This window comes from Carcharhinus amblyrhynchos, chromosome 3 (genome assembly GCF_965287045.1).
Source record: "Carcharhinus amblyrhynchos chromosome 3, sCarAmb.v2.hapA, whole genome shotgun sequence".
Lineage (NCBI taxonomy): Eukaryota > Metazoa > Chordata > Chondrichthyes > Carcharhiniformes > Carcharhinidae > Carcharhinus > Carcharhinus amblyrhynchos.
In genome coordinates, this window is record NC_137326.1 from 122,821,225 (window position 1) to 122,839,537 (window position 18,313).

The 18,313-nt window shown below is 45.7% G+C and overlaps 1 protein-coding gene across 9 annotated transcripts in view; it reads right to left on the bottom strand.

The window, feature by feature from the left end:
- Nucleotides 1-18,313, bottom strand: part of LOC145341093 (transcription factor Dp-2-like) — a 194,597-nt gene that overhangs the window by 68,276 nt on the left and 108,008 nt on the right. For 8 of the 9 annotated variants that reach the window (XM_080185934.1, XM_080185936.1, XM_080185935.1 and 5 more), the window contains one exon: nt 5,921-6,024. The exons of the other annotated variant lie outside the window; for it this stretch is intronic. In XM_080185934.1, coding sequence (XP_080042060.1) covers nt 5,921-6,024 — 104 coding nt within the window. The remainder of the gene's footprint in view (nt 1-5,920; nt 6,025-18,313) is intronic. 9 annotated transcript variants of the gene reach the window in all.

Consider the following 18,313-nt stretch of genomic DNA (forward strand, 5'->3'; position numbering starts at 1 on the left):
TGGTGAGCAAACTGCACACGGTACAGTGATGCAGCAGGACATAGGCAAAGAGAAGGGGAAAAGGAACGTAGTAGTGATTGGAGATAGTGGGGTGAAGGGTATTGACACTGTCCTTTGTCACAATGACAAAGTGCACAGAAGGGTGTGTTGTCTGCCTGGTGCTCGGGTACAGGATGTCGCAGCTGGGCTGCAGAGGAATCTGGAGTGGGAGGGTGAGAACCCAGTTGTGGTGGTACATGTGGGTGCCAGCGACGTAGGCAAAGTGCGGACTGAGGATCTGGGGAGGGAGTATGAGAAGCTGGGAATGGAATTAAAAAGTAGAACCGACAAGGTGGTCTTCTCTGGGCTACTGCCTGAACCGAGTGCAGACGGGCGTAGGGTTGACAGGATAAAGGAAGTGAATGGGTGGCTCAGAGATTGGTGTGGGAGGAATGGGATCGAATTTATGGGGCATTGGCACCAGTATTGGGGTAGGTGGGACTTGTTCGGGCGGGATGGGGTTGGTCTGAATCGTGCTGGGACCAGAGTGCTGGCGAATCGAGTAAAGAGGACTGTAGACAGGGCTTTAAACTAATTAGGGGGGGGGAGGGTGCGAGGGTAGGTGATGTTAGGAGGTCTACAGTTAAGGATAGGGTACAGGTAAGGGAAGAGGCTGAGGATGTCCCAAGTGGTGGCGTTACGGCAAATAGGGTCCAGAAGAAGGCTGGGATGAAAGCGCTTTATCTGAATGCACGAAGCATTCGGAATAAAGTGGATGAGCTGGTGGCGCAGATCGACACAAATGGATACGATCTGGTGGCCATTACAGAGACGTGGCTGCAAGGTGACAGGGACTGGGAGATGAATGTACAGGGCTATCAAGTGTTTAGGAAGGATAGGCAGGAGGAAAGAGGGGGTGGCGTAGCTCTGCTGATTAAGGACAGCATCAAGGTGGTAGCAAGGGATGATATCGGAGCCAAAGAGCAGAACGTGGAATCGTTGTGGGTGGAGATTAGGAACAGCAAAGGGAGGAAGACGCTGGTGGGTGTCATCTATAGGCCCCCGAATAATGATCTGGAGGTGGGGCGGGCTGTTAACGCGCAAATAAGTGCGGCGTGCAGGAATGGGACGGCAGTAGTTATGGGGGATTTCAATCTGCATATTGATTGGTCGACCCATGTTGGACGAGGTGGGCTCGAGGAGGAGTTCTTGGAATGCTGCCGGGATAGTTTCCTGGAACAGTGTGTGTTGGAGCCGACGAGGGAGCGAGCTATCTTGGATCTGGTGCTATGTAATGAGGCAGGTAGAATTAGGGACCTTGTGGTGAAGGATCCTCTTGGAGAGAGTGATCATTGTATGGTGGAGTTTCTGTTGCAGATGGAGGAGGAGAAAGTGGGTTCCCGGACACGTGTCCTTTGTTTGAATAGAGGGGAGTATGGTAGGATGAGAGAAGAATTGGCGAATGTGGACTGGGAGAGCGCGTTGGAAGGTAGGTCTGCTGAGGAGCAGTGGAGGATCTTTAAGGAGATCTTTCTTGGTGCTCAGCAGAAATTTATTCCGATGGTTAAAAAGGACAGTAGGAAGAGAGGTAATAAGCCGTGGATAACGAAGGAGGTGAAGGAAAGTGTTAAATTAAAAGCGGAGGAATTTAGAGTAGCTAAGAGCAGTGGGCGAGAAGAGGATTGGGAAAGGTTTAAATGTCAACAAAGATTGACAAAAAAGTTGATAAAGGAGGGTAGAAGAAGCTATGAAGCTGGGCTAGCGCTTAATATAAAAAAGGATAGCAAGAGTTTTTATAAATATATAAAAAGGAAGAGGCTGGCTAGGGTGAACGTTGGTCCCTTAGCGGATGAGAAAGGGGACCTAGTGGTAGGGGATGGGGATATGGCTAAGGTCTTGAATAACTTTTTTGTTTCTGTCTTCACGGAGGAGGACGTGAATAATTTGCCGGGTGTTAGCGATGGAAAGGTGGTAGGACTGGAGGGTCTTAATGACATTACTGTTACTCGAGAGGTGGTGCGCGACAGACTGGAGGGGCTGATTGTGGACAAGTCCCCAGGACCGGATGGAATGCATCCGAGGGTTCTGAAAGAAATGGCGGAGGTGATAGTGGATGCCTTGGTGGTTATTTTCCAGACGTCGCTGGATTCCGGGGAAGTGCCGGAGGATTGGAAAACGGCTAATGTTACGCCGTTGTTTAAGAAGGGTGCCAGGCAAAAGGCGGGGAATTACAGGCCGGTTAGTTTAACGTCTGTGGTAGGTAAAATGTTAGAATCCGTCATTAAGGAGGAAATTGCGAGGCATCTTGAAGGGAATTGCTTGATAGGGCAGACGCAACACGGTTTCATTAAAGGGAAGTCGTGTCTGACAAATTTACTGGAGTTCTATGAGGATGTGTCTAGGGCGGTGGATAGAGGAGAGCCGGTGGATGTGGTCTTTCTGGATTTTCAGAAGGCGTTTGATAAGGTACCTCACAAGAGGTTACTGCAGAAGGTCAGAGGACATGGAGTTGGGGGTAGGGTGTTAGCGTGGATAGAGGATTGGTTGTCAAATAGGAGGCAGAGAGTGGGGGTCAATGGGTGCTATTCGGATTGGCGGTTGGTGACTAGTGGGGTGCCCCAGGGGTCGGTGCTGGGGCCTCAGCTATTTACCATTTATATAGATGATCTGGAGGAGGGAACCGAGTGTAGGGTGTCGAAATTTGCTGATGACACCAAGATTGGGGGAAAGGCAAATTGTGCGGAGGGTGTGGAGAGTCTGCAGAAGGATCTAGATAGGCTGGGCGAATGGGCCAGGAAATGGCAAATGGAATTTAATGTTGGCAAGTGTGAGGTGGTCCACTTTGGTAGGAAGAATGGTAGGAAGGACTATTACTTACGTGGAGAAAAACTGCAGCAGGCGACGGTGCAGAGGGACCTCGGGGTCCTTGTGCATGAGTCGCAAAAACCCAGCCTGCAAGTGCAGCAGGTGGTCAGGAAGGCGAATGGGATGCTGGCCTTCATAGCGAGGGGGATTGAATATAAAAGTAGGGAGGTCTTGCTGCAGCTGTATAGGGCATTGGTGAGGCCGCAGCTGGAGTACTGTGTGCAGTTTTGGGCGCCGCACCTGCGCAAGGATATTTTGGCCCTGGAGGGAGTGCAGAGGAGGTTTACTAGGCTGATACCGGAGTTGAGGGGGTTGAGCTATGAGGAGAGGCTGAATAAACTAGGCTTGTACTCGTTAGAGTTTAGAAGAATGAGGGGAGATCTCATTGAGACGTATAAGATGATGAATGGGATGGATAGGATAGAGGTGGAAAGACTCTTCCCGCTCAAAAAAGACAGTAGGACTAGGGGGCACAGCCTCAAGATAAAGGGGGGGCGGTTCAGAACGGAGTTGAGGAGGAACTTCTTCACTCAAAGGGTGGTGAATCTCTGGAATTCTCTGCCCGTTGAAGTGGTGGAGGCTGCCTCGCTAAATATTTTTAAGAAGCGGGTTGATGGGTTTTTGATAAGAGAGGGGATTAAGGGTTATGGGGAGAGGGCGGGAAAGTGGAACTGAGCCACGACAGATCAGCCATGATCTTATTGAATGGCGGGGCAGGCTCGAAGGGCCAGATGGCCTACTCCTGCTCCTATTTCTTATGTTCTTATGTTCTTATGTTACTGTGAAATTCCCCTAGTCGTCTAACTCTGACACCCATTCAGGTCAATGCAGCTACTTAGCATGTGGGGGGAGCAGGAGCACCCGGAAGAAACCCACGCAGACATGGGGAAAACATGCAAATTTCACACAGACAGTGACCCAAGCTAAGAATCGAACCCGGGTCCCTGGTGCCGTGAAGCAGCAGTGCTAACCACGGTGCCACCATGCCGCCCCACCCTTATCTGGATTGGGCCAGCTTCTACGTATAAACTGATCATACATTGCCTTTACCACTCGCTATTTGCCATTTCTTAAAATTCCTTCAAGGGGTTTGAGCCTAGTTGGCTAGGCCAGCATTTACTGCCCTTGAGAAGGTGCTGGTGATCCAACTCCTCAAACTGCTGCAATCTAACTGGTGTAGTGACATCCACAGTGCTGTTAGGAACATAAGAAATAGGAGCAGGAGTAGGCCATCTAGCCCTTCGAGCCTGCCCCGCCATTCAATAAGATCATGGCTGATCTGTCGTGGCTCAGTTCCACATTCCCGCCCTCTCCCCATAACCTTTAATCCCCTCTCTTATCAAAAACCCATCAATCCGCGTCTTAAAAATATTTAGCGAGGTAGCCTCCACCACTTCAACGGGCAGAGAATTCCAGAGATTCACCACCCTTTGAGTGAAGAAGTTCCTCCTCAACTCCGTTCTAAACCGCCCCCCCTTTATCTTGAGGCTGTGCCCCCTAGTCCTACTGTCTTTTTTGAGCGGGAAGAGTCTCTCCACCTCTATCCTATCCATCCCATTCATCATCTTATACGTCTCAATGAGATCTCCCCTCATTCTTCTAAACTCCAACGAGTACAAGCCTAGTTTATTCAGCCTCTCCTCATAGCTCAACCCCCTCAACTCCAGTATCAGCCTAGTAAACCTCCTCTGCACTCCCTCCAAGGCCAAAATATCTTTGCGCAGGTGCGGCACCCAAAACTGCACACAGTACTCCAGCTGCGGCCTCACCAATGCCCTAAGGGAGTTACAAGACTCTCAGCATGTTTCCAAGTCAGGGTGATGTGTGTCTTGAAGGGGAATTTGGAGTGGTAGTGTTTCCATATGTCTGCTGCCTTTATCCTTCTAGGTGGTAGAAGGTGGGTTTGAAGGGTGCTATTGAAGGAGCCTTGGTGAGTTGCTGCAGTGCATCTTAGAGATGCTACACACTGTTAGCAATGGAAGGAGGAATACTTAAGGTGCCGGATGGGGTGTCAATCAAATAGACTGTTTTGCCCTGGATGGTAAAGTTTATTTATTAGTCACAAGTAGACTTGCATTAACACTGCAATGAAGTTACTGTGAAAATCCCGTAGTCACCACACTCGGATGCCTGTTCGGGTACACTGAGGGAGAATTTAGCATGGCCAATGTACCTAACCAGCACATCTTTGGACTGTGGGAGGAAACCAGGGAAGCTGGAGGAAACCCACGCACACATGGGAGAACGTGCAAACTCCACACAGACAGTGAACCAAGCCGGGAATCGAACCCAGGTCCCGGGCGCTGTGAGGCAGCAGTGCTAACCACTGTGCCCTTTCAAGCTATTTCAGTGTTATCGGAGCTATATTCACCCAGGCAAGTGGAGAGTATTCCACCACATTCCTCATTTGTGCCTTGCAGATGGTGGACAGTCAGGAATTGAGTTACTCACCATAGAATTCCCAGCCTCTGACCTGCTCTTTCAGCCACAGTATTTATATGACTGGTCCAGTTCAGTGTCTGGTCAATGGTAGCTCTCTGACAGAAAGACACGGATAAGCCTAAATTTACTTCAGTGGAACATATGGAAGATTAAAGTCATCGACGTGGCCTCTACTGAGGCTCTACATTTGTTTGTTGTTCTTTGGTCTCATCCTACCCTGCTGTGCAATCTCTTCCAGCCTCATAATTGCTCTTATACCCTCCAGTCCTCCATCTCAATTGCCCTCGGGTAACTAGGAATGGGCAATAAACGCTGGCCAGCCAGCGGCACCCAAGTCCCACGAATGAGGAAAACAAACGTACTGTCAAGTAATCATGAGGCAAACCTACATCCTCCAGTCCACAGCAGTTGCATTTTGGGTTTTATTTCTAACTCAAGCTCCCATCCCTGTAAGTAGACTTTAAAAGTTTACTCATTTTGAGCATATGAAATCATGCTGTAACTTGTGACAATCTGCAGTTCTTTCCTGAAACATTAAGCAATGAACATATTAATATGTTGCGCCACATTCATCACTGGCCACAATGGAAATGAGTTGAGAGTCCACAGAACGGTGAAGTTGCGCCATACTCACCATTTGGGGTGCAACATTCACGTTTGCTAGGCCTAAGGTTTTGGGTAAGATCTTGGTTTGCGGAACGATGTTGGAAACTGATGCTGCAACCATGGATATACTATCTGGAAACAAACAGCCAAATCAAAAATTCTATTAGTCCACAACCAATGACTTTGATAAATTCTTGAGAGAACTGTTTCCATTTTAAATCCATCTAGACGTCAACTTCTAAAGACGATTTTTGATGTACTTTACCTGAGATAGGATTATATCCTATGGAAGGCATGGTAGCACAGTGGTTAGCACTGCTGCCTCATACACCAGGGACCCGGGTTCAATTCCCAGTTTAGGTCATTGTCCGTGCACAATTTGCACATTCTCCCGTGTCTGCGTGGGTTTCCTCCGGCTGCTCCGGTTTCTTCCCACAGTCCAAAGATGAGTGGGTTAGGTGGATTGGCCATGCTAAATTGCCCCTTAGTATCAGAGCTAAGGTAAATATGTAGGGATAGGGCCTGGGTGGGATTGTGGTTGGTGTAGACCCAATGGGCCAAATAGCCTCACTCTGCACTGTGAGCCCAACCTGAAAATGCTGGACACAGACATTTGGACTCTGAAGGATTTTGGATTCAGTTTCTGACAGATTTACGCTTCAAAACATTGACTGTTTTTCTCCTTAAAGAAACCGATGACTGCAGGCAAAATGCCATAAATAACTGCCTGAAATGAGTTCTCCAAATGGAGTTGGTAATCAGGGGGATGAGAATGCGTTGAAGCTAATTAAACCATGAAGGCTTACATAAACAAAACATTCCTTACCAAGAATAGCAAACAAGCCTTCAGGTCTCTTCATAGGAAATGTAATGAGGCCCAGCCTGTTTTAGCCGATGTGCAGCAACGCATTGTTGACGTTTACAGATCGGGTATAAAATAGTGACCAGGCATGTCCAGATTTCATTTACTTGGAGGTTACTGATGGGCTGAATATTAGGACTGACACCGGAAGGGCCAGTCTCTTCTAATGAATGTGTCATTTAGATTGGTTAATAGAAACAAGGGGTTTGAACATTGAAAACATAAGAACATAAGAAATAGGAGCAGGAGTAGGCCATCTAGCCCTTCGAGCCTGCCCCGCCATTCAATAAGATCATGGCTGATCTGCCGTGGCTCAGTTCCACTTTCCCACCCTCTCCCCATAACCCTTAATCCCCTCGCTTATCAAAAACCCATCAACCCGCGTCTTAAAAATACTTAGTGAGGCAGCCTCCACCACTTCAACGGGCAGATAATTCCAGAGATTCACCACCCTTTGAGTGAAGAAGTTCCTCCTCAACTCCGTTCTAAACCGCTCCCCCTTTTATCTTGAGGCTGTGCCCCCTAGTCCTACTGTCTTTTTTGAGCGGGAAGAGTCTCTCCACCTCTATCCTATCCATCCCATTCATCATCTTATACGTCTCAATGAGATCTCCCCTCATTCTTCTAACAAGTACAAGCCTAGTTTATTCAGCCTCTCCTCATAGCTCAACCCCCTCAACTCCGGTATCAGCCTAGTAAACAGTCCAAAAGGGCAGCATGGCGGCACAGTGGTTAGCACTGCTGCCTCACAGCTCCAAGGACTTGGGTTCAACTCCCAGCTTGGATTACTGTCTGGGCGGAATCTGCGCGTTCTCCCCGTGTCTACATGGGTTTTGTTCAGGTGCTCCGGTTTCCTCCCACACGCCAAAGATGTGCACGTTAGGTGAATTGGCCATGCTAAATTGCCTGTTAGTGTCCCAGGATGGGTACATTAGAGGGATTAGCAAGATAAGTATGTGGAATTATCCCTCAGTGTACCCGAACAGGCGCCAGAGTGTGGCGATTAAAGGGTTTGCACAGTACCTTCATTACAATATGAATGTAAGCCTACTTGTGGCTAATAAGTATATCTTTAGGGCTTGGGTGGGATTGTTGTTGGTGCATACTCGATGACCCTCTTTCTGCACTATACAGATTCTATGACGGAGGAGGCCATTTGGCCCATCGTGTCCACACAATCCCATTCCAGCCCTATCCCCCACAACTTCATGCATTTACCCTGACACTAAGGGGCAATTTAGAACGGCCAATCCACCTAACCCACGCATCTTTGGACTGTGAAAAGAAACCAGAGCACCTGGAGGAAACTCACACAGACACAGGAAGAATGTGCAAACTCCACACAGACAGTTTAATTCATTCACTCACAGCTGGTGACCATCCAGATGGAAGGTTGATACTCTACACGTTAATATAAACAGAACTGGTTGATGAAAAATAGCTTGGCTGTCAAATTTAGTTATCATGATCTCCTAGGCAGAGATTGGGTGATAAAGGCGTTACACTGAAGGGTTAATCCGGTGAGCTAGAAAGATGTGTTTCCTCCGGGTGCTCCGGTTTCCTCCTACAATCAAAAGATGTGCAGGTTAGGTGGATTGGCAATGCTAAATTGTGCTGGGGAGGGGGGTGTGGTGGTGGTAGCTAGGATAAATTTATGGGGATAGGGCCTGGGTGGGATTGTGGTTGATGTAGACTCGATGGGCTGAATGGCCTCTTTCTGCACTGTCAGATTCTATTATTCTAATCGCCTTGGCAAGGAATCATTACCAGCGTTCTTAGGAAAAAAAACAAAATATACTGAGATAGGTTTAAGATTTATAGCATTTGCAGATTTTTTTTGCTGGTGTCTACAAGTATCTCTTTGAGCATCACAACTCAGCTTTGTTTTAATTTATACTTTTCCCCTGGTTTGAGTTACTATCCGCCAGAAACCTCCGACCTCGCTCGCGGCTGGGATTCCCCGGCATCGCTGCAGTGAATGGAGTTCAGGTCAAGCGCCAAATTCTCCATTCTCGCTGGCAGTGGGTGGGAACGAATAAGATTGGAGAATCCCATCCACTGGGGGCGAATTTTCCCATTCCGTCCGCGGCGGGAATCGTAGCAGGCAAGGGGTGGAGGATCATGGAAAGGTCCACTGACCCCGGGAGGGACTGGGGCGCGAGGGAGGCAGGCAAATCCCGCCCAGTGTGTCACAAGGCATCCCATGACCGAGGGAGAACTCTCCACTCACCTGACGAAGGGTCAGAGGCCCGGAAGCTAGTGGCTTTTGCTACCAAATAAACCTGTCGGTCTTTAACCTGGTGTTGTGAGACTTCTTACCGAGAGAGAAGAAGGCAGAGGTGGCGCAGGGTCTTGTTACAAAACTCCTGTCACGTGGTGAGACCCTGCATTCCACCAGCCAAACACAGCTTTACAATTCGAATGAGTGCGCAAACTCAAAACCCAAAAGGGGAAAAGTCGGACAGGAAGTTTGAAAAGAAGGCCAGCAAGTCGGGGACGGTGACACAAATAAGCATTAGGTATATAACAGCATTATTAATAAAATAAGTGAGCTAGAAGCACAAATTCAGCTTTATGGGTCTGATGTAAGAATCGTAACAGAGGTCCGGATCCAAACCTAACATGAAGGGACACTAAACATTAAAAAGAAATATAGGAACTATAGGAGTAGGCCATTCAGCCCTTCAAGCCTGCTCGACCATTCAATATGATCATGACTGATCCTCTTTCTTAATACCACATCCTTGCTTTCTCACCTGTTAAAGAGAAACCCAAACTCCTAGTGATTTAACCAATGGAACAACACCACATGATTTTGCATTTTAAACCAAAACACAAACTTTATTGTATATAAACCAAAGCAAATATGATTAAGTTAACATTTTAGTTTCAACTCACATATTCTATATCCTTATGTTTACTTCTTACTTCCCACAAGAATTCTCTTACACTTTAACTAATTCCACAGGAATCCACCAAAGGTTTGCTTCAAACCTCCGAAAGCTACTTTAATTCTCTTCAGTTCCAGCTATTCCCAGAGGTAGGGCTTTAATTTACCATCTCTTGACCGCAAAAGCCTCAGTCCTTTGTTCTGGTTACTTTCTCAGTACTCCCAAGCTAAACTGCTGGCTGCTTTCTTTAGCCACAAGACTCAGTGAGGACTACTATAGATTTTTCCTCTAGCTTGAAACTAAGCAACCTTCTGGCTTCTTTGCCCTCATTAAATCCAAACTGAGATCAAGCCCTACCCGGATTCCGCTTGGCGGACAATGAAGTCAGCTTTTGCTCTATTTATGGTGCAGCTCTAACTAACTGCCACTTGCTTTGGCTACCTTCTCTCAGTCAGCTGCACCATCCATACATTCCAAACACAACTAATCAACCCTCAGCAAACACCCAGGTAAATTGAACATCGGACGTGGGGCAGTTACTGACGTCGACTGTCAGAGTGACTGAGAAGTTGGACTGGTACAAGCTAATCAAAGAGAGTTGGCAAGGACTTGTGACAGGTGGATTATGTCTGACTAATCTGGTGAAATTCTCGAGGAGTTTACTGACACAGAAACAAGAAGCAGGAGTAGGCCATTCGGCCCTTTGAGCTACTCCGCCATTCATTTTGATCACGGCTGATCATCGAGTTCAATAACCTGATCCTGATTCCCCCCCCGTATCCCTTGATCCCTTTAACACCAAGAGCCATAACCTAATCTCTTCTTGGAGATCCTTTAGGAGCTTGGGACTCTGAAAGCTGGTGTCAAATAAACCTGTTGGACTTTAACCTGGTGTTGTGAGATTTCTTACTGTAATTTCTTCTTGAAATCAGACAATGTTTTGGCCTCAACTACATTCTGTGGTAGTGAATTCTGCGCCCTCTGGGTGAAGAAATTTCTCCTCATCTCAGTCCTAAAGGTTTACCCTTTATCCTCAAACTATGATCCCTGGTTCTGGACTCCTCCACCATCAGGAATTTTCTCTGAATCTACATTGTCTAAGTCTGTTAGAATTTTATACAATTCTATGAGATTCCCTCTCACTCTTCTAAACTCCAGTGAATATAGTCCTAACCAATTTTGTCTCTCCTCATACGACAGACCTGCCATTCCAGGAATGAGCCTGATAAACCTTCGCCACGCTCCTTCTATAGCAAAAACATCCCTCCTCAGATAAGGAGGCCAAAACTGCATACAAAGTCCAGGTGAGGCCTCACCAATGCCCTGTACAACTGCAGTGAAAGATCCCTATTCCTATACTCAAATCCTCACGCTCTGAAGGTCAACATACCATTTATTTTCCTTACTGCCTGCTGTACCTGCGCACTTACTTTCAGCAACTGATACATGAGGACACCAAGGTCTCCCGAGTATTCACCTCCTCAATTTACACACATTCAAATAATAATCTGCCTTCCTATTTTTGTGACTGAAGCAGATAACCTTACATTTATCCACATTATACTCTATCTGCCAGGCAGATGCCACACACACACACAGCCAGTCCAAATCACACTGAAGCATCGCTGCATCCTCCTCACAGCTCACCTTCCCACGCAACTTTTTATCATCTGCAAATTTGGAGATAATACATTTAGTTCCTTCTTCCAAATCATTAATATGGAAGTTGAACAGTTGGGGTCCCAGCACAGATCCCTGCGGTAACCCACTAGTCACTGCCTGCTGATCGGAAAAATACCCATTTATGCCAACTCTTTGCTTGCTATCCGCTAACCAACTTTCGATCCACTTCAAAAATCTACCTGCAATCCCACACGCTTTGATGTGAAAGATAAAGTGTTTATGAACGTCTTCTACATGGGCTTCCAGAAAACATCTAATAATATTTTGCACCAGAAATGTTATTTTCGAAAAAAAGTGATGAGTAAAATGTAAGTAACCTTGTGATGGAATTGTGGTCGCTACACACTTGATGGACCTTGTGATATGTGTTGGTTATTGGTTTTGAGGCAAGAGAGGCAGCAGAGATAAAGGCAATGTTGTGTCTGTTAGGGTTGATGTGAAGAGTGAAATCCTTCAGGGACTTTCTGTATTGCGGCCTCAGCTCTTCTCATGAGTCAGTAACTTCAGACCCAAAGGGGGAAATCCATACAAGAAGTCCCAAGCTGACACAGAGGAACATCATCACCTGGATGTTCTCCTCCAGGCCACAGACCATCCTGATTTAGAAATAGAATCGCTGTTCGTTCACTGCCGCTGGTCCTGGAACTCCCTCCCTAATGGCACTGTGATTATACCAACACCGCATGGATTGCTGCAATTAAAGAAGGCAGTTCACCAGCACCTTCTCAAGAGCAATTCAATGAGTAGCACAGTGGCATTGTAGAGAACACTGCTGTCTCATGGCACCAAGGACCAAGGTTCAATTCTGGCTTCAGGTCACTGTCTTTGTGGAGTTTGCACATTCTCCCTGGGTCTACATGGGTTTCCTCCAAGTGCTCCAGTTTTTCCCACAGACCAAAGATGTGCTAGTTAAGTTGATTGGCCATGCCAAATTGACCCAAATTGTCAGGGGGATTAGCAGTGTAAATGTGTTGGGTTACAGAAATAAGGGCTGGGTGGGATTGTGGTCAGTACACACTTGAGGGGATGAATGGCCTCCTTTTGTATGGTTAGGACTCTATGATTCTAAATCAGGATGGCACTAAATGCTGGTCTAGCCAGTGACACCCACATCCCATGGAAGAGCTTTTAAAAATAGTTAAACGATTTGAGAAATAGCTACCTGAATGCTCGTTGCGTTAGAAATAAAACAAGTGAACTGGAAACATAAATTCAGCTTATTGGGTCTGAAGTAGCAGATGTTACAAAGGCAGGGCTACAAGTCAATCATGGTTCGCATCTAAATATTGTGCAGTACAGGATCCTTACAAAGGACATGGAAATTATAAAGTCAGCTCTGGGAATTCCACCATGTAAATGTTAGCGTCATTTGACAACTTAATGCAAGTCATTAAATGAGAAGACATAGTCAATGGTATACATAGGAGCAGAAAGTGGTAAAGGGATATTAACTATGTAGTGTGACGTCATTCACTTTGGATTTGATGATGACAAATGAAGATATTTTCTTAAACGGTGAATGATTAGGAGCTGCAGAGAAGCAAAGTGTCAATGTACACAAGTCAAATCTAGTGCACAAGTACAGAATGTAATCAAGGCAGGCTGATTAGAATTTTGGTGTTTATGTCAAGCCTTGGTAAGATGTCATCTAAAGTCTTGTGCCTTGGGGTAGGGGAGGCCTCCTGCCTTGGGGTAGGGGTAGGCCTCCTGCCTCGGGGTAGGGGCAGGCCTCCTGCCTCGGGGTAGGGGCAGGCCTCCTGCCTCGGGGTAGGGGCAGGCCTCCTGCTTTTCCAGCGAAATGATACAAGTTTTTTAATGGTTATATTATAAGGACACATTGCATAGTTTGGCCAAAAGCAAAACAATCCAGATGTGGTAATATGGTAAATTGGATCAGCAAATTTGCTGATGATGCAAAGATTGGAGGTGTAGTGGACAGTGAGGAAGGATTTCAAAGCTTGTCGAGGGATTTGGGCCAACTAGAAAAATGGGCTGAAAAATGGCAGATGGAGTTTCTCAAGTGTGAGGTATTGCACTTTGGAAGGACAAGCCAAGGCAGAACATACAAGGTAAATGGTAGGACACTGGAGAGTGCAGTAGAAGAAAGGGATCTGGGAATACAGATATATAATTCCCTAAAAGTGGCGTCACAGGTAGATAGGGTCGTAAAGAGTGCCTTTGGTACATTGGCCTTTATAAATCAAAGTATTGAGTATAAGAGTTGGAATGTTAGGTGAGGTTGTATAAAACATTGGTGAGGCTGAATTTAGAATATTGTTTTGGTCACCTAATTACAGGAAGGATATTAATAAGGTTGAAAGAGTGCAGAGAAGGTTTACAAGGATGCTGCCGGGACTTGAGAAACTGAGTTACAGAGAAAGGTTGAATAGGTTGGAACTTTATTCCCTGCAGCGTAGAAGGATGAGGGGAGATTTGATAGAGGTGGGTAAAGTTATGATGGGTATAGATAGAGTGAATGCAAGCAGGCTTTTTCCACTGAGGCTAAGGGAGAAAAAAAACTAGAGGACATGGGTTAAGGATGAAGGGAGAAATGTTTAAAGGGAATATTGTTGAGGGGGGGGGGGATGCTTCTTCACATTGAGAGTGGAGGGAGTGTGGAATGAGCTGCCAGATCAAGTGGTGAATGCAGGCTCACTTTTAACATTTAAGAAAAACTTGGAAGGAACATGGATGAGAGGGGTGTGGAGGGATATGGTCCAGGTGCAGGTCAGTGGGACTAGGCAGAAAAATGGTTCGGTACAGACAAGAAGGGCCAAAAGGCCTGTTTTTGTGCTGTAGTGTTCTATGGTTCTATGCTAGAAATGCGACGAAGGGTCACAGACCATAAAACGCTAACTGCTTTCTCTCCACCTGCCTGACCTGCTGAGTATTTACGTAATTTTCTGTTTTTATTGCATCAGTTTGGTTTATATTGCCTTTGGCATAAAAAGTTGAGGGGTGGTCTAAACAGGGTGTTAAAAACGATAAAGTAATTTGAAAGGAGAAATCGAGAGCAAGGGCCCGTTATCTTAAAGTTAGGATGTGGCCATTTATGTGTCAAGTCAGTAAGCACTTGCTCACCCTAAAGGTTTGTGAAAGTCCGAATTCTCTCCCTGAAAAGGCTTTTCCAATAAAAAGCACGAGAGCCATTATCCCTTTGTGTGGGTATCGACTGAATTGAAGTTGTCAGGACTGTTGACTAAGTACCTTTGTTAACTGGGGATGTCAGCAAATGATGTAGAGCAAAGGTGTGTAAATGTAGTTGCGGTACACTTAACCACAATCCGGACTGAAAATCAGAATGGGCTTGTGGGTTTACTCCTGTTCCCACATTCCAAAGTACTTTTTTTCTGTTTTCCATCATCTTGGAATCCAATCACTATTCTGTTAGTTGGGCTGACAACTATGCGGGTCATGCAATTTGAAATGGCACAGTGGTTAGCATTGCTGCCTCACAACGCCAGGGACCTGGGTTCGATTCCCGGCTTGGGTCACTGTCTGTGCTTTGTCTGCACATTCTCCCTGCGTCTGCGTGGGTTTCCTCCAGGTGCTCCGGTTTCCTCCCACAATCCAAAAGATGTGCTGGTTGGATACACTGGCCATGCCAAATTCTCCCTCAGTGTACCCGAACAGGCACCGGAGTGTGGCAACTGGAGGATTTTCCCATTAGCTTCATTGCAGTGTTAATGTGAGCCTACTTGTGACACTAATAAATAAACTTAAAAACTTAAGTATCAGTGAGCAGAAAGTAAGACCCAAATGAAGAAACTAAACATCAGAATTTTAAAGTAGACAAATTCTAAGAGCCAATAATCAAAGATTTTAAATGACATTTAATACTATATCTGACAATCATCGTCAAACTTTCTGGTTAGGAACTGAATACTTATTAAAAGCATTGAAACTCTCTATCAACGTCCCCTGAGTACTTGTGCTCAGTCAGTATATTCAGCGCATGTCCCTTTATGTATACTTTTCCACGCATGGTATTTACCATGGAATGAGGCGTGTGCAGTACTTTCCAGACTGCTGTCTGGCTACGTCGCTTAATGGGAATGCTGCCTTGCCATCTCTTTTAATGGACTGAGTTGGCAAAGGCAATGTCAAATGGAGCCAAACAGACAAAGAGGTGCCAAGGTTGGATTTCTGGTCAACGGTGTGTGAACTAATCTCAGCTGGATACACAAAGCATTAAAATTGGAAGCAGCCTCTCACTCTTTCTTGTTCACAACCTAGTGAAATTTACCCCCCTCCATTGCAACATTCGTGCCAATGAGTGTGGGCTGGGTTAGGGTTAAGTCTAGCTACAATTATCGTTCCAGGGTTGCATTCGGCACCCATGAAGACACATGGATAACAGTCACTTGAGTGAGGTAACCAGAGTCTGTGGAACTATTCCTGAAGATGAATTAACATCTGCAGGGCATCAGCGGTGAAAACACGAGAGAAACAAGAATATTGTTACTTCTCCCCAGCATTATCAACGACCCCACGTACCCCAGGCATTCTCTCTTCCACCTTCTTCCATCGGGAAAAAGATACAAAAGTCGGAGGTCACATACCAACTGACTCAGAACAGCTTCTTCCCTGCTGCCAACAGAATTTTAAATGGACCTTGATCAAATGGACCAAAATCAAATTTGATTTATTTTTCACATGTATTAACATACAGTGAAAAGTATTGTTTCTTGCATGCCTTACAGACAAAACATACCATTCATAGAGAAGGAAACAAGAGAGTGCAGAATGTAGTGTTACAGTCATAGCTAGGGTATAGAGAAAGATCAACTCAATGCAAGGTAAGTCCATTCAAATGTTTGGTAGCAGCAGGGAAAAAGCTGTTTTTGATACGCGACCTCAGACTTTTGTATCTTTTTCCTGAAGGAAAAAGGTGGAAGAGAGAATGTCCAGGCTGCGTGGGGTCCTTAATTATGCTGGCTATTTTGCCAAGGCAGCAGCAAGTGTAGGCAGAGTCAATGGACGGGAGGTTGGTTTGTGTGATGGATTGGGCTACACTCATGGCCTTTTGTAGTTCCTTGCAGTCTTGGGCAGAGCAGGAACTATACTAAGCTGTGATACAACCAGAAAGAATGCTTCCTATGACGCAAGAAGTTAGTGGGAGTCATAGCTGACATGCCAAACTTCCTTAGTCTTCTGAGAAAGTAGAGGCATCGGTGGGCTCTCTTAACTATATTGTTGATATGAGGTGACCAGGACAGGTTGTTAGTGATCTGGACACTTAAAAACTTGAAGTTCTCAACCCTTTCTACTTCAACGCCATTGATGTAGACAGGAACATGTTCTCCTTCACGCTTCCTGAAGTTGATGACAATCTCCTTCGTTTTATTGACATTGAGGAAGATCATTGTTGCTGCATCAGTTCACCAGATTCTCTATCTCATTCCTGTACTCTGTTTCATCATTGTTTGACCCACTACGGTGGTGTCGTCAGCACACATGAAAATCGAATTGGAGAGGAATTTGGCCGCACAAACGTAGGTGTATAAGGAGTATAGTAAGGGGCTGAGAACACAGCCTTGTGGGGCACCGGAGTTGAGGATGATCGTGGAGGAGGTGTTGTTGCCTATCCTTACTGATTGTGGTCTGTGAATTAGGAAATTCAGGATCTAGTCACAGAGGGAGGTGCCAAGACATAGCTCTTGGGGGCTAAAGGGACCAGGGCATATGGCAGGGAACACGGAAGGGGGGAAATTGGATCAGGATATTGAACTTGATGATCAGCCATAATCATAATGAATGGCGAAGCAGGCTCATAGGGCTGAATGGCCTACCCCTGCTTTTAGTTTCTAATATTTACCTTATATTAAGTTGATCTATTGCTACACCCCAGCTATGACTGTAACACCACACTCCACACTCTTTCCTTTCCTTCTCCCCTGTGTACTCTATGAATGGTATGCTTTGCCTGTACAGCGCAAGAAACAATACTTTTCTCTGCATCCCAGTACACGTGACAATAATAAATCAAATCAAAATCAAATTTGGCAGCCTTTAGGTTTGAGACGCAAGTTGAGACATTCCGCTCGAGCTGCAGAATTAAATGGAGGGAAGACCTTGGCCCACTGCTGTGAAACAAACACACCTCCAAACGTAAAAATGTTAATATTCCAGCAAGGCACGTCATTGTCACGTCAGTGTGTTTTCAGACAGGCAGTCTGAGGAATGACACAAATGGAAATGTTCACATACCTGTTCAATGAAAGAACACGGATGTCTTGTACTCTACCACAAGAGCACACACACACACACACACACGCGCACACACACACACACACACACACATGCAGGCAGATCACTCTGCTTGCAGTCGTTTTATAGACAATAAAGAAAAACCCATGTTTCAGAAAGTGAGTAGGAGTCTGTACAATGCTTTTCCAATAAAACACGCGGGAGCCATTATTCTTTTTTTTTGAGAGGAGAAAGCAGGAAGATGATACCAGCCTTACGAGGCACCTATAAAGCTTACAGTGCCTTCCTTTTTCGCTCAAGTCTATACATGTTATTGGACTGGGAATTACAGGAGTTCAGTTTGCTAACCCATAAATTATGATATCATCGTCATGTTACAGTGTGGAAATGTTTAAAAGAATTGCAAACATTTGCGCCACTGTTTCTCACCTCAAGGGTCAACATGACAAACACTTTGCTAATTTTTTTTACATCTCATTCAAGGCTCCTGGACAAAACCCCCAACAGTGTCCCTTTCATTCAGAATATTTCAAAGCAAATAGTGTCATGAATCAGATTCAAATGGAATTCCAAAAAAAATTGTAGAAATTCCTTTCGCATTATCCATCAGCTTGCTAACAATGAGGCTTCTGCGCTCGGGACAGCTTTAGCAACTTTCCCAGTGGCTTGAAAGGTCCTTGGTGCTGCTGTGTGTACAATATCTCAGTGACCTCCTACTGCCTATCAGAGCGGCACACTCTGCTGCACATTTATTTCGATGAAAATAATTAGCTTT